The 27872-nt window shown below is 36.5% G+C and overlaps 2 protein-coding genes across 5 annotated transcripts in view; one reads left to right on the top strand and one right to left on the bottom strand.

Moving 5' to 3' along the window:
* LOC109087857 (NUMB endocytic adaptor protein) overlaps nucleotides 1-27872 on the top strand; it is a 590428-nt gene that overhangs the window by 252082 nt on the left and 310474 nt on the right. The window lies entirely within an intron of this gene.
* Nucleotides 21-26847, bottom strand: LOC109078930 (phospholipase DDHD1-like). Its single transcript, XM_042742890.1, has 14 exons — nucleotides 25618-26847; nucleotides 23243-23419; nucleotides 19917-20012; nucleotides 13427-13555; nucleotides 11355-11502; nucleotides 7256-7365; nucleotides 6857-6963; nucleotides 5640-5902; nucleotides 5457-5532; nucleotides 4865-5014; nucleotides 4708-4772; nucleotides 3428-3600; nucleotides 1246-1416; nucleotides 21-664 (listed from the first exon to the last, which is right to left on the bottom strand). The coding sequence occupies exons 1-14, from the start codon at nucleotides 26264-26266 to the stop codon at nucleotides 483-485; spliced, it is 2496 nt and encodes an 831-aa protein (XP_042598824.1). The 5' UTR covers nucleotides 26267-26847; the 3' UTR covers nucleotides 21-482.

Here is a 27872-nt window from a genome sequence, read left to right as displayed (position 1 = left end):
ATATATATATATATAAAACAAGGTCATTGTGACATTTTGAGACTTTATTGTAATTCTGGTGTTATATCTCACAATTAGAGAAAAAGAAAATCTGAATTGTGAGATGTAAACTTGCATTCATGTTATTACTATATACAGTAAACTCACAATTGAGAAAAAATAATTCTGAGATAAAAAGTTGCAATTTCCTTATTTATTAATCCATGGAGGAAACGGGCTTCCACTGTTATGTGTACATCAAGAACTCGAATTGACCCCTAGATCTGCAAGGTCCAAAACTGTGCATGTCTGCTGCATATACCTCCTGTGGATCAGGTGCACTCTTTGGCCTTATTATATAAAAAATAATGAGGTTGGGAGCAGCATGTTTTGCATAGTCCAGCCTCTGTGCGTTTGGGAAGGCTTAGGAAACTCAGAAGCCTCCTGGAGACCCAAAGCGGACAGGATGGGATCGGTCTTTCTTGTGGAGCGTGCCGTCTGTGCTACATGGGACTGGTGTTTTCTGTCTGGTCTGTGCTCTGTTGCTTGTATATGAAGGTCAGGAGGAACAGGGCGACGTCATGGGACGTCCAGTAGGCCGTGTGTGAGGTCACAGCTGACCAATAGCGGCTCTCCACCAAACCCTCCCGAAGCTCGTAGTCGATGCGATGCTCCATCTCAACTGTGACACACACAACAGCCAATCATCCGGAGCTCAACAGAAGGAAGAGTCAAACAGGTCTGCAATCAGTAAACACACTACTGTTTAAAGGTTTCGTGGTCGCTAAGGTTTAATGTTTCTTCTGCTCATTAATACTGCATTTATTTCATTCAAACTGTGAAGTATTATTACAATGTAAAATAAGTGTTTTCTATGTAAATAACTAATTTATTTCTGTGATGTGCAGCTGTATTTTCAGCATCATTACTCTTCAGTGTCACATGATCTTCAGAAATCATTCTAATATGATGATTTACTGCTCAAGAAACATTTCTGATTATCATCAATGTTGAAAACAGTGGAAATAGTGATCCATTTTATTTTTCAGGATTCTTTGGTGAACAGAAAGTTCAAAAGAACAGCATTTATTTGAAACAGAAATCTCTTGCAACATTGGAAATGTATTTTCTGTCACTTTGGATCAGTTGAATGCAGCCTTGCTGACAGAAAGCATTAAAAAAACACTTAAAAAAAAGTGTCGTACCACACCACATCATTACACCACATCAATAAAACAAAACAATTGTTTGTACAAAACACCTGCTCTGCATCGAATAAAGAGGAGGAAGAGGATGGAGACATGGCTGAAAATGCAAAAGTGCTTTGGCCGTCCTCACTGTCACCAATCCCAGAATCCACAGCGGACGGCAGGCTGGCTGAGCGAGAGAATCGAGAGAATAAAATCCCCCCGATGCCCTTGCCGATACTCGCAGCACCTGCACAAACACAAGGCTACAGATTAGCACACAACCATCTGTCTATTACTTTGATTATCATCTGTTTCTGTAATACACTTCCACTCTTTGATCCCTTCCAAGTAAACCTTTTTTTTGCTTCATCTATGTACAGTGCTTCTATAATATGTGACCCTGGACCACAAAACCAGTCATGAGGGTCATTTTTTTGAAACTGAGATTTATACATCATCTGAAAGTTGAATAAATCAGCTTTCGATCAGACTGGTATGATCAGGGAAATCATTCATTAAAAGCATGTGTGTAATGTATGGATCCATCTGAAGTCAGAGAGTTCAATAAATGCCCTTTATGGACTGGAGATATTATTATTATTATTATTATGAGTTTTTAAAGTTACATAGTATGGACGTGCGATACTGACAAAAAAAAATTATATCTTGATATTTTCTGAGATTTTATTGATAGCGATAATTAGAGGAGTGTGTTATTGTGCTGGTATCTTAAGGACTTTCGTGGACAGCTGAAAATTTTTGATTTTCTTCGTAATCTGTAGTGGTTAGTTCACACTGATAGAAATTAATCTTTTCCCAATAAGTTTAAATTGATTTTTACCTTTATAACGCCATTTTTCTAAAAGTGTGCATTATCTTTTGAGTCAGATTCGTACATTTAATCAGTGAATTAGAATAATAAGACATTTGGGCTGTTACCAAGCGAATGATATCAGTATCAATAAAAGTATCAGTACAAGTATCAATCTTTGCAATGCAGAGGAAACACAGAAGCTGCATCTGAAGTGGCATTTAGATGTGTTTACACACTATTGTTTAGTGCAGAACATGAATGCATTTAACCTGCAGTTACAAATGCATAAATAATGTTTTGATATATTAGAGTGCCCCTATCATTTATTTTTGAAAATGCAGTGTGTAACACAGCTCTAAATGGATGAAAACATCCTGCAAAGTATTAAAACTTAAAGTGCACCATGTATAAAGTTTACCTCTCAAAAGAAAGAGTAAACTCTGAATTAAACAAGTCGCTTTTAAAACGAATCCCAAGCCGTTTCATCATTAACGAATCCATTAGCATAGTGCCCGCACTGTTTTGTGTTGGTTTGAATGAAAATGCAAATTCATTCTTTGCACTAGGTGCCGCTTTGCCCACTTGTTTCATGTTGGTTTGAAAATGAACCAATCACCGCGATTAGCATCACTTTGCCAAATTAGGTTTTGGAGCAGAAAAATAGCTGCACTTTAAACATAACAAAAAATAAAAATAAATGAAAAAATTTAAATAAAAAAAACAAATATTAAACATCAAATCAAAAAAACAAAATAATAAAAAGAAATGTTAAATGTGAAATTAAAACCACCAGTAGGTGGCAGCAAGTCACTGTTAATAAGTGAGTCATTGAGATTGAACCGAATCATTTAACAGTTGATTCATTCAGGAACCAAACACCTTCATGTTGCTCAGAGACACAAAACAGTGCTGTCTGTGTTTGGAATCATTTTTGTTGGCGAAAAAGAGCAAATAAAATGGTAAGTCTCTTAATTAACTTCTTGCTTGTTGAACTGTTGTAAATAATCAGTATTACATTTGTAATCATGGTGATTTTTGGAGAAAAAAACAGCACTCTGTGTAACACTGATTACTAACTATATGAAATGATAAAGATATATACATTTTCTGTCCCATTATCTTTTTATATATACATTTTCTGTCCCATTATCCCATTATCTAAATAATTTCATCCCATTATTTTGTGATCAATCTAAATGTGTTTTAACAGACTTGAATCATGCAGTGAAAGCACGCACTCTAAATGCACACTCGCACTAGTCTAGGCTTCACGTAATGTACTGTATGCATGCACTCTGTAGGGGTGTTTTGAATGGTTTTCGCAAAATACTCAATCATGTCAAATCACACATCGTTAAAACAACAATTACGATATATTCGCGGACGATATATATCTCACACTCCTATTTCACAGTGGTTCAGTTCAGTATGTGTCCAGCTGTACCCAGTATGCTGGCCTTGCCCAGGCTGGTGATGGACTCTCCGTAGTGTGTCCTGACCAGCACAGGTGAGCTGCTGGGACTGGAGCCGTTCTCCGCGTCGCTCGCTGCGTTCTTGCTCACACTAAGATAGGTGGGTCTGATCTCATCATACGGGGTGGGGTTGATGGTGTTACACCTTCAAGACAACACATCAAAACTCAAATCCAGAATCATAACAGAGAAGGACGTTCTGGCGAATTTAAACTTTAAACCAGTGATTCTCAACCAAAGCCCACAGCAAAATCACCAGTTATTATTGGTGCCCAGTTGTTATTAATAATGGTTCTTATTAAGTTTTTGCTGCTTCATATTTTTGTGAGAAGACCAGACAAGAACCATTGTTTTCAACTTTGATAATATGAACTGTTTCTTGAGCAGCAAATCAGCATATTAGAATAATTCCTGAAGGATCATAAGAGACTTCTTTCAAAACATAAAAAAAAAAAAAATGTAATTATTCTAAACTTTTGACTGGAAGTGTGTGTGTGTGTGTGTGTGTGTAATGTGTGTGTGTGTGTTTGTGTTTGTAATAAAAAAATAAAAAATAAAAAATATATATATATATATATATATATATATATATATATATAATTAAAATGGTAAGAACTAGTGCTGTCAAATGATTAATCGTGATTAATCACATCCAAAATAAAAGTTTATATTTACATAATATATGTGTGTAGGCTGTATATATTTAATGTATATATAAATACACACACATACAGAGTATATTTTGAAAATATTTCAATGTATATATTTGTATTAATATAATTGATATTACATTTTTCTTAAATATATGAATGCATGTTTGTGTATATATATATACATAATAAATATACACAGTGCACACACATAAATTATGTAAATAAAAACTTTTATTTTGGATGTGTTTAATCATTTGACAGCACTAGTAAGAACACATAAAACCAACATGTAAACACAAAACAAAATCAAAAACTACATAATTATTAAAGCACATAGAGTTCTTTAAACTTCTGGAATCATAAAATTAACTATGACTAATTAGTTTAATACATCAACACATAATATGTAATATATTATATTATTTTTGCTTGGAATGCCCATCCCTACTACAAATAGGACAAAAATAATTCAGATTAATTAAGAAAAATAAAGGTCATTTTGGGAGGAAATATAATGTTACATTTCATAACCATGTACATTAATGCTCCTGATTAGTACTGTAAAAACTCTACCCAAATAATAAGATATCAAGACTCACCAGTGTATTTGGACAGGAGCGATATTGCTATAGTGCTTTAAAACAAGAGGCTCCAGTCGATAGGCCTGTCAGACAATGAAATATATGACACAAAAAGAGCAAAATGAATCCCTTGTGCTGCATGTTGACAGACTGAGATGCGGTGACGTGGTCTTACCACAGGATCTGTCGGGTGGAAGATGTTGAAGAGGCGCCGGCAGATGGATTTGGGCATGATGTGGTCCTGGGCGCCGGTGTTTCCGGGCCGGATGCCTCTCAAAGCCAGAAACACAGCCAGAGGAGAACCCATGCAGAAGAAGTTCTCCACCTGCAAATTATTTGATGGGCTTTATCATATACTGTACAGATGTGCTATTTGTATGAGAGAGCTGAAAACCACGTTAATAAAACTTTGCTGAAAATGTGTTCACCCTCAGGCCATACAAGATTAGGATGAGTTTGTTTCTTCATCAGATTTGGAGAAATGTAGCACTGCATCAGTGTCTCAGCAATGCATGCTCTGCAGTGAATGGGTGCCGTCAGAATGAGAGTCCCAGCAGAATCTGTGGATTACTTGTGGATTATTGTGATGTTTTTTTATCAGCTGTTTTGGACTCTCATTCTGACGGCACCCATTCACTGCAGAGCATCCATTGCTGAGACACTGATGTAAAGACATACTTCTCCAAACCCCATGAAGAAACAAACTCATCTACATTTGATTTTCAGCTTTTTTTGGGTGAACTATTCCTTTAATGTCACTACATCACCTTAAACGTTAATGTAGGGAAGGGTGTAGGTGTTGCTGTCTTCAGGCCCTGAAGCTGATCTTGCAGTTCTCGTAACCTGTCACAGATACAGATTAATTACAAGATATAAGATTTATATTTTTATGAAGAATGAGTGGTGCTTGTTTAATGCAAAACTCACCGCATTACTACACAGTTACTTACCTTTGTCTGGTTAGTTGCACTTCCTCCAGCAGGTGGCGCTCTTCATGAGTGGTCCAGTGCAAATCTTCTCCCTCCAGCTGATCCTGGTGTTCTTGCAGACAGAAGCGCACAGGATCCCAGCCTGTCATGATATCAAAGGTGATCACGCAGCCCAGCGAGTGGGAGATGATGGACACTTTGCCGCCGCTGCTCTCAAACTCGGGGTTTCGTGAGCAGAAGAGAGAATAGAGGCGGTTGAGCTCCTGCGTCAAACCTTTAGTGATCTGGAAGGATGAACATTAGCGCACATATAAACAAAATACTTCATACGTCAGCTATATAGGAAGATATATAAGTACTGTTCCAATGTTTGGGATCAGTAAGACCTTTTAAGTAATTAAGTAATGCTTTTTTTCATCAAAGATGCATTAAATTGATCAAAAGTGACAGTAAAGACTTTTATAATGTTTCAAAAGATTTATATGTCAAAATAGTGCTGTTCTTTTGAACTTTCTATTCATTTGTGAATCCTGAAAAATCAAATGTATCACTATTTCCACAAAAAAATAATTAAACATTAATAATAATAATAATCAGAAATGTTTCCTGAGCAGCAAATCATCATATTAGAATGATTTCTGAAGATCATGTGACACTGAAGACTGAAAATACAGCTGCGCATCACAGAAATAAGTTACATTTTACAATATATTCACTGTTTTAAATTGTAAAAATATTCCACAATATTACTGTTTTTGTATTTTTGATCAAATGAATGCAGCCTTGGTGAGCAGAAGATACTTCTTTCAAAAACATTAAAAAACTGTCCAACCCAAAACATTTGAACGCTAGTTTAACTCGCCTCAAAATTAACATTCTGTATTACATCATCACATTCATCTCATTCCAAACTAATGTGACTTACTTTCTTTAGTGAAACACAAAAGGAGATGGTTTGCTGACACAGCTCTCAGCTTTTCCATACAATAAAATTATATAGTAACCAGAGACTGTCAAGCTCCAAAAAATACCACAAAAATGCACCTTAAAAGTTAAATAGCTTTATGTGATCAACATATTGGTGCTTGACAGCCACTCTTTGCTAGTGTATAAGCTTTAATTGTGTGAAAAAGAACAGCATGGACATTATTCTGAATTTCTGTACAAGTTTGGAATGACACGAGGGTGAGAAAATATGTTCATCTTCAGGTGATCTGTTCGTCATGAATGTGGGTCACCTCGTCTCTGTAGAGAGGGCTGGTGTAGTACATGATGTCCATGGCGCTGCTGTTGAGTAAATCTCTCAGGCCTCTCACTTTATCTGGTGTGATTGACTCCACTGTGTCTGCATTTGAAGAGGACACCGCTCTCAAAATATGCATGCAAAGGCTAATGTACTTTTTCAATCATCATTTTGTTATAAATGTTAACGCAAGTCATTGTTTGAGCTGTTTCGTTTGCACAGCTGATGGAGGGATGAAAGATGATAAATGAGTTTATGGCCTGTATTATATTCTCCTGCCACGTTTCTGATCCCCGCTAAAACAGCATGTGTAAGCTTGTGAACAAAAGGTAAAAGCACAGAGTGTGTGATAACAGCAGCTGTTCAGAGGGTGAATGCAGACAGAATGTCTTACCGCCGTCCAAAGCCAGTTTAGAGCGCCACTCGACCGGCAGGAACTCCACATGTTCCTCTGTTTGCTCAGCGAAGTGCTTCTCCTCCATCTTCCTCACAGCTTCCCGCAGCCTGAACATACATACAGAAAATCACATTACCCTTCAAAACGTGCACACTTTAATTAAAAATTAAGCATTCAAAAATAGTTATTGTTAACTACAACTAAAACTATTAAAATTGTTGGAAACAAAGTGCTAAAGTTGTAGATGAAATGCTAAAATGTAAGAAAGATCATAGAAATAGTAGAAATATTAAAACAAAGATGCAAACAAAAGACCAATATTGTAGAAATATTATAAACAAAGAAAAATATATAAATGCTCAATTTCTTTGAAATGTCTTCTGTACTTTTTGGATATTGTGTTTGTTCGCTGTTTGTTTTTACAAATAATAAAGAGCAAAACAAAATAAATGCTAATTCTAAAAACATATAATTACTAAAACCAAATGAAAACATAAAAAATATCTAAAAAAAAATAAAAGCTAATTTGAAATATTAATAAATCCTATAATAGTAAACAAACTATATATATATATATATATATCTATATACAGGTCATATATTGGAAACATACTACATTATGTTTTTTAAGGAAATAAAAGTATCAAAAAATAAATCTTTTTCTTACAATATTCATCCCTAAATATATTACTGATCCTCACTATGGGAATCGCCTCGGGCATGACCAATCCTGGAAACATCAATTACACTATGCCTGTCAGTTGACAGACCATTCACGAAAGTGATGCAGGAGTCCCACCTCCCTATATATATATATATATCACTGATCTTCATATCATATAAAGATGCATCATGTTCTTGTGCATGCAGAGCAAGTATTTCAGGCAGGGATTCTCATCCCCTGTGTATTGTATGCCTGGGGGTAAGACACACTCAAGCAGCACTCGCGAATCCGAGTGCTGTCTGCACTGTTCCCTTCCCGTCAAGGGTTCTGGAGATAAGAGTGCAGGTGGCGGCCGCTAATAAAGGAAACCCCTTCCTTTCTCTGTTAACTACATCGACCAAACTCGCCTGTGTCATGCAGCTGAGGTGAGTTTGTGGATGAAGTCTCCCCTGAGCTTCCTCCACTTTTCCCGATCTTGTCAGAGGGAAGAGATGAGGAGGAGGAGGAGGACGATTACGAAGGTATCGCTTGTCTGTTGGAGGAAGATGGAGAGGAGGATAATGACGACGCAATCCTACCAACGATGTCCTCCTGTCCAGGAAGCGCATTAACCGAAGGGTCCCTGACTTTTCCCAAGCTTACCCCCCCGAAAACCCATTCCTAAGGCTTCTCCATTAGCACGCCCTGGTTTTGATGCCCCTCTCAGAAGTAATCAGTCTGTTTTCAGAAGCCCCAGACCTCCTCAGCCTCAACAGTCTGTGGCACAGCCTGAGCCAGCACAGCCAAGGGGAAAACCTTCCTTTGCAGCAGTGGCAGCTAGACTCTTCCCTCAAAAGAGTGGTTATTTTCTCCCCCTCCTGCCAAGAGAAGGTGTCGGACTTGGGAACCATTTAAGGAAATGTCAAAAAGTTCTTGTTTGACCAGTTCAGGTGTGGAGTTGGCACTAGTTCCCCCAGTGCCCCACAAAGTTGTTCTCCCCCCTCCACCCACAAAGTTGCCAGAAAGGGCAGAGGGCAGTTCACAAGGAAATATGTGTGGTGCAAAAATAAACAAATTCCCAGTGCATCCAGGCAGTGGGCCGAGGGCACAGCAAGGTTTGAAAATAAAAACACACACAAAACCAAAATTACTCAATTCAGAGCTGCAATCCCCAGCTGGGTTTTATCTAAGATACTGAGGGGTTATCGTCTGCAGTTTGCTGTAAAACCACCAGTTTTCAACACTGTGTTTATAATCAGCCGCAGAAGGGAAGTCAACTCAAGTTTTACAGGAAGAAATAGCCTCTTTAATATGGAAAAGAGCAATTCGAGTTGTACCGCCGGAGGACAGCCAGCACGGCTTTTACTCCTGGTACTTTGTAATTCCCAAGAGAGGGGGAGGTCGCTGTCCCATTATGGATTTTTGGAACCTCAACAAACACCTCAGAAAATACAATTTCAAAATGCCCACATTCAAAGCACTGTCACATTTTATTCGCGAGAAAGACTGGTTCACCTCAGTCAATCTGGAAGATGCATATTTCCATATAGACATCTATCCGGCACACAGAAAATTCCTCAGGTTTGCCTATCAGGGCACAGCCAACAAGTTTATGACTGTTCCATTCGGGCTCTCATTAGCTCCAAGAACATTCAGCAAATGTATAGAAGCGGATCTATCACCGCTGAGAACAGCGGGTCTCAGAGTGTCAGCTTATTTGGACAATCTTCTCCTCTGCACTCCGTCACGGCAGCAAGCGGAGACAGACACGAAGATGCTCGTGTCTCATTTGGAGAGCTTAGGTTTCAAGATAAACGAGACAAAAAGTTGCCTGGTGCCCACACAGGAGATAGTCTATCTAGCCCTCAGACTGAACCCAGATCGGTATCAAGCGTTTCTGTCAGATGAGTGCATCAGGTCAATTAGCAGCTGTCTGTCCCCATTTCAAAAAGGGAACAAAGTCCCATTCAGACTGTGTTAACGCCTGCTGGGGCTGATGGCCTCGACAGTCTTGGTTATTAGTTTGGGACTGTCGTGGCCTAATGGTTAGAGAGTCGGACTCGTAACCCAAAGGCTGCAGGTTCGAGTCTCGTTCCCGGCAGGGATTGTAGGTGGGGGGAGTGAATGTACAGCGCTCTCTCCCACCTTCAATACCATGACTGAGGTGCCCCAACTGCTCCCCGGGCTGCCTACTGCTCCGGGTGTGTGTGTTCACTGCTGTGTGTATGGAATAAATGCAGAGCACTAATTCCGAGTATGGGTCACCATACTTGGCCACATGTCACGTCACGTCGACTGTTGTGAATGAGGGAGTTACAGAATTGGACAGCGGCACAACACTTATGTCCAAAAAGCCACCTCAACCGCAGAGTGATGGTGTCACCCCTTTGCATGCGCGCTCTCCATCATTGGAGAAACTGCTTGTTTCTCAAATCGGGGACTCCGCTAAGTGCAGTTTCCATTAAGAAGTTGGTTACGACGCTCTAAGCTATTAGTTTAGTGTTGAGAGTGCTAAATATTAAAAGTGAAATGCAAATTGCACCAAACGCTGCACAGCGCACACATAAATTACTTAGAACTGTTAACAGTGTTTCTAGCTTTGAAACCTTTTGTGCAGTTTCTGCGGAACCACCACATTTTGATCAGATCAGAAAACATGACCACGGTGGCATATTTAAATCACCAAAGGGGCACACGCTCTCCTCAGCTTCACAGTCTGGCACAGAAACTGATTGTGTGGTGCAGGAAACACTTTCATTCATTACGGGCAACACACGTCCCGGGAATAATGAAGAGAACCAGCGGAACTCCAGTAAACAAAAATATATCTCGTAAGGAAACTTCTGTAATTAATGTGATGTAATTGATGCTTTGCTATCAGAGAACCTGGGTTATGTGAGTAACCTAAAGTTTATGTCGTTTGGGAATTTTAGTAATTGTAAGTACTTGGGCTTATATTTTCCAGCACAACCATGATATGTAAAGTATGACGTAAATGTTATTTGTAAATGTAAATATTTTCACATTTTGATTGTCACATTTGTAGCTATAAACATCAGAACAAACTGTTAATGCATTTACAGTAATACATATGTGACGTGCATAAAAAAGTTACTTTATCAACACCATAAGCATCCAATTAGATATTCTTCAGTAGCTGAAAATCAGCTTGAAAGCATCCTGAAATTTTAATTAATTCAAAAGTGAATGTTGGAGCTGTGACTATTTATAATATATACTGTGTATTCGACAAAACAGTATCAAGGTGTTGACTCTTAATAAGTGATAAACATAAGAAACACATATTTCTTGAGAAAATGCACACCAGGAGCTCTGACCATGTAGACATGAACACATTCATCTAAATACTTTACTGTTTTATACACTATAGTGGTTTACCACTGCATATCATTGAGGACTTCATTATCACTAACAGCTCTCCTGAGGACTTACATGCCAGTGTTTTTGATGATACGATCCTTGTCCATCTTCTGTCCAATGCCATGGACCACAAACACAATGTGTGTGGTCTGAGGGGGTTTATCGTCCAGTGAGGCCTCTTCCACAAAGCCGCGGTGCAGTCTGGTGCCACTGCTGGAGGCTGAGCACAACCACACCACACACATTATGAGAGCAGTGGTGTTTTATTCACACAGTCACACATAAATAGCGCTTCTCCAGCATCTGCATCTGTGACTATATTCACACTTTAACATGGACTCTTGTACCTCTACTGCTTTTTATGAAAAGATTACAACATTATAAAAATATTACTGACACAAAAAATACCTTAAAGGGGTCATATGACGATGCTAAAAAGAACATTATTTGGTGTAATGCAATGTGTTTATGCAGTTTAAGGTTCAAAAAACACATTATTTTCCACATATTGTACATTATTGTTGCTCCTCTATGCTCTGCCTTTCTGAAACGCATCGATTTTTACAAAGCTCATCGTTCTGAAAAGGAGGTGTGCTCTGATTGGCCAGCTATCCAGTGCGTTGTGATTGGCTGAATACCTAAAGCATGTGACGGAAATGTTACGCCCCTTAAAACATACTGTGACAAACAATGTCACAGTATGTCTAACAAATAAAACAGATGAGCACGACCAGAAAAAACGAATAAAACCCATTACAAACGAGGCATTTGTTACATCCAGTGGGGACATAATTACTGATTATAACAACTTATACAGTGTTTCTACACGTTGCATTGTGTATCGCACCACATAAACATAAAACCATTGGAGAAACGACAAACAACAAGCACTACTCTACACTGCTCAAAACTCACATTTGAATCATCAGTGGCAAATGCTTTACATATAACACAACAACAATACTACTCGTGGACGAGTCTTAACTTTTATAAAGAATATCTCTTTGGATTTGAGACTTTAGTCTTTGCAACTTTACAGATCTTCTTTACGTACCAAGAGCTTGTAACACTCCAAAGAGAAAGGAAAATTTTAATCACATCATATGACCCCTTTAAGCCATCCTACCTTGGCTATTTGCATCATATATGGTCATAATAACACTTTACAATAAGATTCTATTTGTTAACATTAGTGAACATGAACAACCAATAAAAAAGATTTTAAAGAATTTATTAATCTTAGTTAATGTTAATTACTACATTTACTAATATATTGCTCAAATCAAATGTTGTACGTTAGCAAACATAAATATTGTAACAAAAGTTTTACTTATTTTTAGTTAATGCATTGCTAATGTTAACTAATAGGACCTCATTGTAAAGTATTAACAGGGATATTATAGTCAACTTAAACCATAAAAAATGTTATAATAAAAAATAAATAAAACAAATATAAAACTTAATTACTTTTTTGTTCAAACTTTAGTTTGGGGACCAATTCTCACTACTAAAAAAACAATATACAAAACTTTCCCCACACAAAACTCAAAATTCTCCTCTTTAAAATATTTTATATTATATTTTAAAATTATATATATAGTTTAAAAATAAAAAGATATAAAAAATATTCATGCAGAATAATACATATATATGTGCCTTATAAGTACTAATAAACAGCCAATATGCTAGTATTAAGCATGCTAATAAGCAACTACTTAATAGTGAGAATTGGTCCTTAAACTAAAGTGTTACCGCTTTTTTAATATAAAATAACTAAAATAAAATAACTTGAAAACTTAAAGACATATTTTTGAAAAACAAAAAAAGACAAAAATACACAAAAAATTACGATAACGACTAAAATTATAATATACATTTTAATTTTAAATTACATTTTTAATTTTAAATGTAAATTTATTTTTATTTTACATATTCATAAAAACTTTAAAAGTATCACAATGATACTAAAATAACACTGCCATCATATTATCAGAAAAGCTGCTGCTCTTTTTTTAATATAAGTCTGTCTATGCAAGTCCTGTGTGTTTAAAGAGTTTTTTAAAAGGAATATAACAAAAGCGCCTAAAAATACAGCTGGGATTGAACAGCAGGTTGATTACTGTGTGTCCACTCTGTCCACTCACCTTTAGAGAAGCCCAGCTTCTGCGTGACAGTGCGGGCGATCTTAGACGTGGTGGCGTCACTGTACAGATACACCTCATCCACACTGTACCAGTCCACATGACTGCAGCTCAACTGCACACTGTGAACCGCTGGATGGAGATATGTGGACGACATTTAGGAAAGAAGACCACACTCATTACATTCACAGACATGTCTATATAGTAACACACATCACTGTTCACATTACAGAGTAAATGACTATAGGAATCCATGAAACTACAGGAAGCAGGTAGGTGTCTTTTCAGTACACAGACATGTCTGGTTTTTAATCAGTAAATGACAGTGATTAGGCATATATATATGTATGTATATATATATATATATATTTATATATTTATATATTTTTCTCAAAATTTGTGATATTTGCGCCTTTTCTTATTGTTTTGCAGAGAATATATACTATAGACAACATTTTTCTAACACTGTTATGACTTTTCTGACGTGAACCACTGTAGGTCTCCAGACTAACGTTTGACGACACCAGCACCAGTGTCATTTAAGTTCTACAGAAGGTGGCACCAGCACCTAATCTTACATGTACATCTCGGAGATGTCTATTTAATGTCTGCATTTACATATGCAAGATGTATTTTTAAGAGTGCTTGTTCCTCTGCAGTATGTCTCTAAGATGTTTCCTGTCAGATGTCAAATAAACATTTAATAGAATGCATGTAAAACTGCTTCTGAGACGATTATCAGAGTACACAGCAGATGTTTCCCAGATCTTTAGCAGACGTCTTACAAATATATTACATCTGATAAAATATAGTCTAAATATGTCTAAATATAATTAAAAGAACACAAAAATATATATATTAGGGAGTGGAAATGGCCTAAAAGTACAGCCATGTACTAGTGGTAATTTAATATCTTTTTTTATTTTTTAAATAATTGTTTGCTTTCCTACGTTATGAAACTTTTAGTTTTATACATAGGGAAAACTGTGAAGGATGAACATTAAAAAAATAACTTTCAAATTTGGTAATACTTAAAGCTTTGAAGTGCTGGGGAAAGTTGTGTGAAGAATTTAAAAACACCCGAAAACCATTTCTGCCACAAGTTGCTCCTGTAGTTTTACTATGTTAAATCCATGGTGAATGGTGGAGATCTCTGTTTATTGAATGCAAGGCTGTTCATTCCATTTTTGGAACTGAGAAACAACCTTTCTTACACAAAACGCACACACGCGACACCACATCCCAAACAAATTCCGAAAAAATTGTGGCAATTACAAAAATTTGCGTTCTTTTGTGAAAATTGCAGTGTTTGCTTGATTTTGCAATAAATTCAACAATCACAAAATCGCAAAATCCTGGAGGGACTGAAAAATAATAATAATAATAATAATAATAATAATAATAATAATGTCATCCCTCAGCTAGTGTTTAATAGTTCACTTCATTCAAATTCTATGGGAAAAGACATTATGGATGGTTTAAATGTTCATGTACTTGTAATTTTGTTAAAATGTTTAGTTAGACACTGATAGGTATAGTAGAAAAATCAGTTGACTTTAGTAATACTTTTTGCATTTTTCCCCAAATGTTTTCTTGTCAATCTGTAGATATTACAGATATTTAAAATCCTTTGAGAATTCAGTTCTTAACAAACTTTTATTGTGGTGTTTTCATTTTTAAGGCCCTACATGATTCAGTTCTGGAAATGGGGATCTCAGTGTGGTATAGGAGAAAATTGTTAAACCAAATGTGTGTCACTTTCCATACAGCTTTGCATTATGTGCCTGTAACTCATGAAGCACTGTTGAATTTTACCCATTTTCAGTTTTCAACTCTCTAAAAATAATATTTTTGCAATTTTTCAGATATCAGTTTCAACATTATTTATTCAGGCATTTGTCTTAAAAAATAAAAATAAATAAAATTAGCTGTATACAAAGTGACCCACATTTGAAAACTTTACAGCTTGTAAGTTAGTGGTTCATACAGCTTGTGTGTTCACAATAGAGTGGTTCATAAAGTTTTATTTTAAACTTGGACTCAAGTTCAAATCCAGTCAGCTTTGTTTATAGTTTAAGGCATGGTTTTGGGACATTCTAAAATGCTTAATGTGGCTTATTGTACTATAACAGTGACATTGGACGCACAATTCGGTATTTATAATTCTATTAATAGTAATAACAATAGTAATATTAATAACCGTATTAATAGCAGTACTATCAGTAAAGCAGATAGCCATGAATGCAACGTTAAGCTTTTTCTCCCCCATTGCAAACTGTTAGGTTATAGATGACGCTTAAGGGAGGCTAATGGACGAAAACTGTATAAAACCAAAATATGGTACACAGTTTATTAATAAAATATAGCCTATTATTCACAGGAAAGCAGACAAGCCCAGAATAGCTATAAACAAGCCAAAACGTAATTTAAAGCGAAACTGAAAGTATAGGCTCACGTACCACTCTCATTCAGCACAAATCCAAATGTCTCCATATTCGCAATGTATGTGAAGCTAAAGCATTATTTATTAAATTAACTGGGCTTTGTACGTTCCAATATCGACAGAAAAATCATGTTTTGTTACTGAATGAATGAATGAATGAATGAATGGCGCGACGCCTTGCTCATTAGACAGTGACTTGCCGCCACCTAGTGGCGATTTTACTTTTGAATCTAAAAGTATCACTTTGTTTGGAAAAAATTTATTGCTTTATTTATTATATTATTAAAGCACTTAATGGAATGTTAAGAATATGACATAAAACATGACATACAATTAATAAGGCTAGAAAAACTTTGCCTCTTTATCAGTAAAAATGCAATTTAAGGGGCATTTTCCACTGCATGGTACGGCTCGGTACGGTTCACTTTTGGGGGGTTGACTCTGCTGATCACCGATTGGCCAGAGAGAATCGTCACTATCTGCATTACAAGACACAACAGAACTGCTAGATTTAAATCTGCACAGCCAGCGAAGGATCGAACACAACTATTTTGAACGAGCACACCTTTTTTAAACAACTAAAAAATGGCTGTTTCGTTGTCTGTTAAGGAAGTCCAGACGTTCCTCTCGTTGATAGCAGAGGAGCGGATCCAGCGAGAGCTTGATGGGGCGACACGGTCTCATCAGTAGAGGCGGCACAACTATAACAACGTGAATAATCCTGCCCACTCTAAAGCGGTACTAAACTACAGTGGAAACGCAAACCGATCCAAACTCTGTGCAAAAATAAAATAATGTTGTTGCCATCTTTCTAAAGTCATTCCACCCCCCTGTAATTTGGCCCCAAATCTTAAATGAAAATTTTCATTTTGACCCCCTCTAAAGGTAATGGATTGCTCCAGATTTGACTATGTCATTTAATATGTAGGGTTTCTTCAATTTCTTTCAACAGGAAAACAAATAACTACTACTTTACTTTCAAAACGGTGTGTATTTTAACACTCTGCGTTTTCCTCCATAGACTTCCATTGTAAGTTTCAGTTTCTGACACGGGAAAGCTAAACTGCACCTGCTTTTAGAGCTTTGCAATTCAGCCCAAGCTTGACATGTTCACGCAGACAGAGACGGCAGAAAGCGCATCCAGTTTATTTTCTCTATTTTACAGAAGCACAACATTTTGTTGATATTCATGTGAGTGTACACAAAAATAAGGGTACACCATTTACATTTCTGAATGTAATATTATTCTTATCTGTATGAGCAAGAATGACGGTGTACTTCAAGTTGTTTCCACTGTTATGAAGAACTTTTTCTTCAGTTTTACACACTGAGGGATGAGATTGCTTTCGGTGTTAATTAACAGTATTCCAAATTGAACCAGTACATTATTTTATTATATAGGGGTAAGTATTGGCAATTTTGCACATTTCTAAATTTCAGTTTTAAACCGGGTACATTATGATGGATGGACTCATAAATCTAAGAGTGCACTTGTCTGTACTCAGAGCTGCTCTTTTGCACAGGCGTCTACAGTTGATCAAAGCAAACAAAAGGGCTTCAGGCCTAGAGCATTGTGCTAAAACACTGAACTGTTCGTTCAGTGAGTCCAGTTCAGTGATAAATCTGGATAAGAACAAAGAACAGATGATTGACAGGTTCTGTTCTCTTTAACAGCAGTGATTTCTACAGTCTGGTGTCAAGTGACCGTCCCTCTATCAATCTCATCCATATAAGTGAGGACATTCAAAGGACAGCGGGGTGATAAAATCCGAGTCGAGTTTCCTGACAGCCACACAATTACTTCCCAGGGACACAATCTACTGAGGACATCTTTCAATCCGAACTCTAAATGAGATCTTCAAGATTCGGTTTCATAAAAAGTCTACACATCAAAATATTAATAGAGGACCATCTAGCACCATCTTATTGAACGGATTGAACATGTTTTAATAGATAGGCTGTTTTATGAAGGCAAACAATGGGTAAAAGCCAATGGGCAACAAGCAAAGTATATGATGGAAATCTAAAAATCGGCTGAATACACTCTTAAAAATAAAGGTGTTTCACGATGCCATAGAAGAACCGTTTTGTCTAAATTGTTCCATAAAGAACCTTTAACATCTGAAGAACCTTTCTGTGTCACAAAAGGTTCTTTGTGGTGAAAGAAGGTTCTTCAGATTATAAAAAGGTAAGAAAGAGATGGTTCTTTAAAGAACCTTTGATTGAATGCTTCTTTGTGGAACTAAAAATGGTTCTTCTATGGCATCGCTGTGAAGAACCTTTTAAGCACCTTTATTTTTTTAAGAGTGTAATTGGTTTACTCACTGGGGATGTGTCACACTATTGCAACATATTGGATTTGAAACCTTACCATATCCCAGAGAAAACTAAATGGAAGCACGCAGTTCTACTCTACTGACCTACATACATGGCATAAACCCATTACGGTGCCAGGAGCCAAACTAAAGGTGCTCAGGGGTCCCAATAAAGGCCAGATTATTCTTATATGGCTATCAAGGGCATCATGAATCTGTGGAACAGATGATATTTGATAGATAAACATCCTTAAAACAGAACATGCTGCATTACATGTTCGTCACAATGAAGTAGTGGAGTATTAGAGCAGGACCAACTTAACCTGGAGGGATTACGAGGCCAGCAAAGGTTGACAGGGCTTGTGTCAGGATTTCTGAGCAGCGACAGGCACTAGGTTTTCCACATGTATTAAGAATAATACTACCCCCACCAACCACTTGAGTTGTGAATTGAACATCTCAAAAAAATATATGTAATAATGTAAAATATATTAATTTATCAGTTAGAGCAGGTATGATGGCTACATTCATGCCACGACAGCTACAAATAAATAAACCCACAATAAGTCCATAGAGCGAACTTGTGAGTCCATCTTGATGAATGATGCAGAGGAACGTGCCCAGGTGAACTCTGACCAATAAGAGGACAGTTTTACTCACATTTGACATGCATAAAGTTTAGTATGCTTTGCAGTGTTGCCTTGTGCAAGCAAACCGAACCAATGCAACTTTGAGAAAACACAACATTAAGTAACTGTTTCGGAAAACAAAGTAAATGATCGACAGGTCTGAAAGTGCCCTAAAATATAAGCTAGTAATACAATACTGCATTAAAACTTATGCTTGTATCCTGTTACACATGCAACAGTCTACATGAAAAAAAGTAGTTTTATTATCTTTTGTTTTAATTTAATAGTTTTGTCTGGTGAAAATAATGCATGAAACAAAGTTTTAATCAAATTTTCTTCACTGTTGTGACGCATATCTGAGTGAAACGGCATTTCAACCAAAAAATAAATTAAAATTTAGGAAAGGACTTTATTTTGTCCATTGAGAATTTATTGTTGTCATATACTAATTGTTGCCATCTCATGTCAGTGACAGGTTGATGATGGAGGGGGATTTTTGTCCTGTCCATACGCTTGTAAATGTCATCAGAGAGGAGATGTTGTTTGTGTTTGTCAATATTCTATTAAAAATTTTGATTTCAATGTTGACTAAGTTTGTGAACTACTAGCCTTGGATTTTATCAGTTAGCAATACACTGTAAAAAAATTACTTTAGGAGTTCTAAACATTATACAGGAACATACTATTTCAGTTTTACATTTAATTCAATATTTTATTTGCCATTCCTTTGTAATCATTTTGAAATTGACCTGAAATTTCTGAGTGAAAAGCATTTCAATCTGACATGACATTTTGGTGTACAGCTAGGCAGAATTTAAAGAACAGGTCTGTGATTGCAATAAACTTTAACATGAGACACAATGCATGTATACGAAACACTGCTTTAGGTATTTTGGATACATCAGATTCTAAATAAAGTATCCTAATAGCTATAATAAGAAAGAAAAAAACAGCAGGGGAAAAAAGTAAAGTGGAACAAAAAGAGTATTTTTTTTTAGCACATTTGTGATTCCGGGTGTAAATCTAATGAAGGGTTATAATAAGCAAAGGCGGAAAAAGCGTATCACCATCTATCTACAAGGAGTAAAAACGGAGGGTTGTAGTACCTTGGCATCGCTTTCGCTTGTGACTTTTAGCACTCGTCTGATATCCGCTCCATCTGTATAGAAAGGGGAGGTAGAATGGGGGGAAATGGGAAAGAACTGACAAACCAAAAAACAGTAAGTGGTCACGTTATTAAAACAAAATCAACACAAAATACAAAAAACCAAATCAAAAATAACAACTACACCAGCATAATTAACAAATAAAAACAATAACACCTACACCCTTATAAGTAAGCATAATTAAGCAGGAAAGGCAATAACATCTAGACCTGTGTTAGTAACACATGAAAATCATGCTTCTTACATGCTTATAAGGACCTTTTTTAAGGATTTCAAAGTGAACGCATGTGATACGACCCTGGACACATTTCTTATTTCAGATGTGTTAACCAATAAATGTATCAATAGTAAAGACAGAATCACTCTACCATGTAAATCACAAACTCAAACATTAAATCCAAATAACATAATTGGTCTTTTGTTAATTCAGTGTTTAAGGGAGCTGTTGTTTTGATGCTTTGATCTTTCACTGACCATGTTTACAAGCACAAGAATATGGCTTTATTAAATTAAATTTGATCATATCGTAATTATAAGCATTGTGCATTGCCAAAACTAAATTAAGACGAAGCACTGTTTGAGTCGACACTTTTAGTTCATCGTGCTTGTGTGACATAAAAACTATTTAACAAGCCACTGCAGAGAACTGCTAAATATGCAGTGTAATAAATGACAAGGAGAATATAAATGATGTGCATGTATTAGGATCCTTTTCCTAAAGAACTCACTGAAATGTTTTAGATTCCATTTTAAAGAGAGAAATCACTCTTCTGTGAGGCTGTATTATTTATTGTCCTCCCCTCCCTTTATTTCTTACACACCAACCAATGCAGAACATTTCTCTCTCTTTTTAAAACCCAAGCACTCATTCCCAACACAGCACACCCTTAAAACAAGCCTTTTTTAACATTTATTCGTTCCTTGGGGACAAGTCTGCATTTGTAAAAGAGATTTTTACACTATATTGTCTCAAACACAAGATTTGTAGCATATAATAAAAATCTTCTCACGTCTCAGTTTAACATGCAAAGTCAATTACTGTTTGAGTAAGCTACTGGCAGATTTGACTTTTTTGAAGATTGTAAACACATTGATTCGTTTGAACACTAAGCCACACCAACATGTGTATCATGTGTAATGAAAAGTGTGATCCCCAGCATGAAACTGCTGTTACAGTGGACTGAAATCAAAAGAAGCTACTATACCCAAATGATTTAAGACTAAGACTAACTTAGGTCCCAGTACAGAACCCTGTGACACCCCAAGGTCGATTATTCAACAAAACTGCTTATTCAATAGAATCTGCTATCCTGATAGGACAAAACTGTAAAAGTGCAGATGACGAGATTTGGATTACTGACTGGAGGAGATTAGACAAGATTTTCTGCACAAGAAAATTACATTTGTTCTAATTAACCTTACTTGTGATTAAATGTTAAGAGTTTAAATACACATTGCACCTAAATATTAAATGACCTACAATTATAACCTAAATATTAATTTTCCTACAAGACAGTGAAATGGTAGCGTGGTTTAAAAAAAAAAGAAGAAATTGACCTAGCTGCTTAGACCCTATTGCAAAATTTCAATTTTAAATGACTCACTCATCTGGCCCACTGGCAAATTAAGAGATTTTTGCTATTTGCAAAAAAGTAATTTGAGGACATCCAGATCCTCAGTATCACAATCCTCTCTTCAGCTGTAAAGACACGGCCTTCTGTCTCCAGCAGTCTATAGTGTGTACAAACTCTCCTTTATCCTCAAGTTGACTTTAGCCTCATTGAACATCTCTGCACCCGGTCATAATCCGATTCAATTCCTTCCTATTTTACTGACTATAATCCATTACCCTACAAAAAAAAAAAAAAAATCCTTAAAATAAAATTAAATAAAAAATATTACCTAAATCAGTATCTTTCAACTGTTGTGTTGAATTGCCATTCTGGATATTCACTTCTGGGTTGCACGTTTAACTGAACTCTGTATTTAGTTTCCATCACTGCTCTAATTAAATTTTCAAAGTTAATATACAAAAATATACATTTTAAAATCAGTGTGCTACCCTCTTGTAAATGCTCAACCCAGAATTTTATGCAGCATGTCTTACATACATCACTATAGATGATGTCATAGACATCATTATCGAACATTCAGAAGAACTCATTAAAACCTTGATTCTTTTACATCCTTTCAATTAAAGGATATAATCTGTTACTATAAAGAAGATAAAGCTAGCACTTCAATTAATTATATTGTTAATTTTTTTATTTTGCTTGGGAAGTTTTTTATTCACAAGCAAAAATTCTCTAAATCGCAGCCTACTTTTCCTCATTTTTTAATTGAAATTGATGCATGTCTGAAGTCTCTAAGGTTAATTAAAAACAAGAAAAGTGACAGATTCCTGAAATATTATGATGATATTTTTGGTATTACCACTGATGCATAATGTTTCCTCTGTGTATTCCTTTTTTTTTTTTTTATATATATTTTATTATATCTGTTTTATATATGTGACGCTTTACATATACTTGATATAATTCAATTCCTGTAGATCTTCTATTTGTTCTGTTCTTTATATGTCCTGGTTATCTAATGCATATTCAATAAAAAAAAAAAAAAAAAAAAAAAAAAAAAACTCATTAAGCGTCAGGCTATCCCAAGCTGCTTTTAATGCAACGGACAGAATTTTTTTAATGTATAATTAATATAAACTCATCAAATCAACATATGATATTTGTAAATAATATTTTATTTTACATGAACAACTAAGTATTAGACAACAGCCACTGTGCAATGTGACACACACACTATAGTTTTATGCTTTCCAGTGTTAATTTGTGTCACTATTGCCAGAATAAGTCATTGTTTTTTTGAAAACATATTGTTTAAAAGATCTCTCTCCCGATATTACTTCCTGTTTGAGACCAGCTTGTTTTAGGGGTCAGTATGGAGCAGATTTTCCAGTGAAGCAAATTTTCTGTGGTTCTAGATAGCACCAGCAGTGGAAAAGGGCTTGTGTGTGTTTATGGATAGAAATGATAACTGAAAAGTCACAAAAAAAAAAAAAAAAATAAATTCCCTCACGCACACATTCAGCTCTGTCATTTTTCAACAGGTAACGACAAAACCTTTAACTGATGGATTCGTCATTCATTTCCCAATACTTCTAAACTACCTAACAGCCTCACATAGAGGAGGAATGCTCTCTTTTTACAATGAACTTCATTAGAACAACCAAATAACGTGCTAGTAACAGAGTCTCTCACCATCTTTTCTGTCCACGGTCTTGGCCAGCGTGTCAGTCTCAAAAGCGTCCTGTATCTGTTGTCCTCGGAAGCACTCCAGGTGTTCTTTCTCTATGAGGTCGCTCTCATCCTCCTCTACAGGCGTCCATGTGCCATCAACGAACCACTGGCCTCTCATGACAGGGATACGATCCTGTTCTACAAGACAGAGAACACTAAATAAAGTACTTTTAGTACAGAACACAGAATAGAAGTAGGAACCAGGATCATACAGCAATCAAAGAAATTAGTACAAGCATAAGAAATGTTGGGTAAAGTGTATCCACACTGTAAAAATGATGAAGCTGTCAATTAAACAAAGATTACTGAGGTACATTTTTACAAGAAAATATCATTTACAATTTCAAAATTTTACATTTTATTCTGTTACTTGCTGTTTCTTTGGAATTATTTACACAATTTTCAAGCAATTTCTGAGTGAAAATTGTTTCAACGTAAAAATCCCACTCCGAATGAGTTTCGGTGTACCTGCATTTGAAAGTTTTACTCTGAACTATTCTGCTATAGTGATATAACACTCACCCGAGATGCTAAAACAGTTAATCATTATGCAAAAAACAAAACATGTTGCCTTTAAGATAATGCACCGAATATCTCTTCTGAAAAAAAAGAGCATTTTTCATCACGTGAAAGTTTAAGTCACTGTTGTCCACAATGTCAACTACATTTCTTCCCTGTTACGTAATAACATATTTCAAAAAAGACAAATGCACATTATTCTTTATTCATCTGTTATAAAAGTGGTTTAAAACTATATTTAATCCAGACGGGAGAATAACTATGGGTATGATTTATTCTAATTATGTGCATAAACTGGTTTGCAATGTTGACAACTCCCAATAAAAAGACAATAACTTCACACCTGACGTGAACAAACTGCAGGTGTCACAGACACCAAAGAATGTTAATAATTCAGTGGACAGGGCGGGTACTTTTCCTGGAAGGATGAGCACGTTATATACACGCTTAGAAATGCTCAATAACACTTTAAGGATCTAAGGACTCTCAAGAGCAATGTGTGTAGCTTCAAGAAAGCAACTATACAGCTGTGTTGTTTTTTTTAATCATTTATAATCATTTAAATACTCAATTAAATTAAACAATGTACGTATCATTCAACAATTTATTAATTTGTATTACATTTCTTATTATTCTATTTATGTTCCTTGCTCTTGTACTGCTTTTTATTAATGTTTAATCAGATCGCATGTTTTTTTGAAAGCTCTGTCTTCAGGAGTCTCAGAGTTTTTAACATCGCAGGGTGATGTTGTGAGCAGTTTCTCTACTGCTTTACTATGAAAACACTTGTTGGATTGGTGCTGGTCAGATGAAATCCAGATTAAATAAGATTATTCAATAATCCTGGCCCGTTTTTATCATCACTTCGTCTCCTGCTTTCTGCTGTCTCACAGCTTCCTCTTTCATCCTCTCAGGCTGATAAAAGACTCTCAGTTACAGTTTTGGGTGTCAGACAAAACTCTGCCGGCTGATTTTGGATACCAGACGAAATCTTCTGACCGAATCTGGTAATGAGACTGGATACAATATCCCTGGCATGGAGATTCAATCTCACATTTTTGGTCATTAGGATGTCGGCACGATTTAAAACAGATCTTTTGTCAGTAAAGCCAATGAACGCAGTCAGACTTAAGCAGAAGATTACAGACCACATCCTGCCAAATCAGTCTAACCCAACTCAGTACAGAAATACAAAACTGTGGGGTGCTTTATTCTGTAATTTGTTGAGTCAGGACTTGGGTTTAAAAGACAATTAATAATCAGTATAATATTAAATATTTGACTGCACACTTACACTATCAGATAAACTGAATTGTGCTTCTTCTGCTGTAGAGCTGCTTTGAAACTATCTGTATTGTGTAAAGAGCTATAAACAAAAGCAGTCTTAAGTCTCTGGGGTATATTTGTAGCAATAGCCAAAAATACATTGTATGGGTCAAAATTATTGATTTTTCTTTTATGCCAAAAATCATTAGAATATTAAGTAAAGATCATGTTCCATGAAGATATTTTGTAAATGTCCTACCGTAAATATATCAAAACCTAATTTTTGATTAGTAATATGCATTGCTAAGAACTTCATTTGAAGAACTTTAAAGATGATTTTCTCAATATTTAGATTTTTTTTGCTCCCTCTGATTCCCGATTTTCAAATAGTCTAATCTCAGCCAAATATCGCCCTCCTAAATCTTATTTATTCAGCTTTCAGACGATGCATAAATCTCAATTTCAAAAAACGGACCCTTTTGACTGGTTTTGTGTAGTCCCGGGTCACATATAAAGAGATGTGACTTGACCCATCAAGGAGCATTACTTACGATTCCAGTACACCGGATAGCACTCTTTATTCCTCACATCCACCTCGTAGAGTCCTCCTCTGACACACACGGCCTCGACAGTGATGTCAGCGCTCTCCTCCAGCGGTGACTGACCTCCATCAAGCCCACGGTCTTTAAGAACCTCCTCTCCGCCACGGCTCAAAGCCCTTTCCGGGTTTAACGCGCAGAACCTGCGATACATGATCTCGATCCTGAGAGAGTCGTGTCCCATGAAGGGCTTCCATGTCTTTTTGTCCTCTCTGTAGAACCACCGGACCTCCTCGGGTCCCAGCTCGGTGATCAGCTCGAATCGGTGTCTGGCAGCGCTGGACCAGGGCGCTCTCCGGATGCCGAGCCGACGCTCCGTACCGTGGTAGACGTCTGCGGCAGGGTTTGTGCAGTCTTCTGTACTGCTGGTATGGAGGTAGCTGGTGCGTGGGTCCAGACGGCCGTCCGAGGCAGGATCGTCATGGTTACCGAGTCTCAGCATCATTCTGTCCCGTGGTGAAGGGTCCGTGTCTGCGTACATCCCTCTCCTGATGGACTCGTCGTAGAGGCTGATGTAGGCATCGTTCCGGTATCTACTGCCGAAAGACAGTTTATTGCCAGGATTGTTAATAAACCGTGTCTTCTTAGTAAGACTGCTCATAACTCCTTCCTTGTGGAGCCAGGCGGCGACCGGAACTGAGATCTGTGACTTCACCCGACAAGAGCCATGACGTCATGTCAAAACAAACCGCACCTGACCCTCAACCTCAGCTAAATTACACCGTGTCATGTTATTCGGCTGATTACTGCTGGTCAGGTGAGCAGGAATGACCCGCCTGGAGTCTATGGGTTACCCGGCAGTATGACGTCATACCACAACAACAACAAAAGTAGCTTAGAAGCAACTTGACACTTTTAAATGTGCATTAAACGACTTTTTGTAACGTTATTGAGCTGCTTTATGTCTTACGGCAAAGATGAAGAACCGGTCTGACAGACTGCAGTGATTCCTGCGTCGCAATCTGCGCTACGTTACCGGATTTACGCGCTGCTCCAAACCCGCCGTCTCTCGGCCGAACCGGAGCGCGTGCGTTCACCGAACCACGCTCTTCCTTGAGTCCGTGACACAAATAGAAACATAAGTCCGTGCACTATTCCGGTCGGACTGACGCCGGCTGACCTGCTGGCAAGTGCGGGATGTACGGCCTTACGTCACAGGAGACGTAGTGCGTAAGAGCTGACGTATGAGAGCGTAGCGCACTTGTTTTTAATGAACTCACGTGGCATATAACAGTGTAGCGCCGCGTTGTGTAACGGCAATTAAAACATAATTTAATGACTCAAAATAATAATAAAATATAATAAAATAATTAAAAGTTCACTGTATCTGTTTTTGACAGAGAAAAAACACTAGTTAGAAACACCAACACAACATAACTTAAATCAAAACAATATTTATTTATTATTTAATTTTTTTTTTTTATATCTAATGATACTGAACCTTAAACCTTTGGGTTTTCAACCAGGATCTTTAACCCTTTGATGCACAACATGGGGACTGAATTTATTTATTTTTTATATATCTTTGCAAGAAATTAATTTCATCATTCAGAATTCAATCAATTTACTTGTTTTTGATCATCACAAATCCTTTTTTTTAATTATTATTATTATTTTTTCTTTCTTACTTTTTGAATAAAAAATATTGTGTGTGTGTGTGTGTGTGTCATTATACCCTTCTAATGCACAACATATAACACAATTATTTCAGTTATGGATGAGTGTTTCTTTGCTGAATCGCTGAAAGAAATGTTTTTCTGTCATTTAGTATTCCAGATAGTCTTTAAGTATGTTGTTTTTGACTTCCACAAATCATTTTGTTTATTTTGTCCTTCCATAAGGAAAACCCATGGGTCTACAGTGACCCGTATTCATTCCCTATGTTATTTCAATCATGCCTGAGTGATTCTTTGCTGAATCTTTGAAGGAAATGCATTTGATCATTTAATATTCAAGGTATTCATTAATGAAGAATGTGGCATAGTAAAGAATGAGTGCGAGGAGGAGGACAAAAGAGGGAAAAAAGTTTTAAAGAGCATGCGAGAGTTAGATATTTATCACTGTATTAGATATGTATCAATAATTTAATAATATATTACTATTTAATATGTAATGTTATCATGATAATGAAGTGGATTGTCAAAAGAGACTTTCTTGGTCAGCCTGCCAAGTAAACTATCACCACTAGATGGGAGCAAACAGAGAGC

This window comes from Cyprinus carpio, chromosome B17, assembly GCF_018340385.1.
Source record: "Cyprinus carpio isolate SPL01 chromosome B17, ASM1834038v1, whole genome shotgun sequence".
NCBI lineage: Eukaryota > Metazoa > Chordata > Actinopteri > Cypriniformes > Cyprinidae > Cyprinus > Cyprinus carpio.
This window is presented reverse-complemented; position numbering and strand designations above follow the sequence as displayed.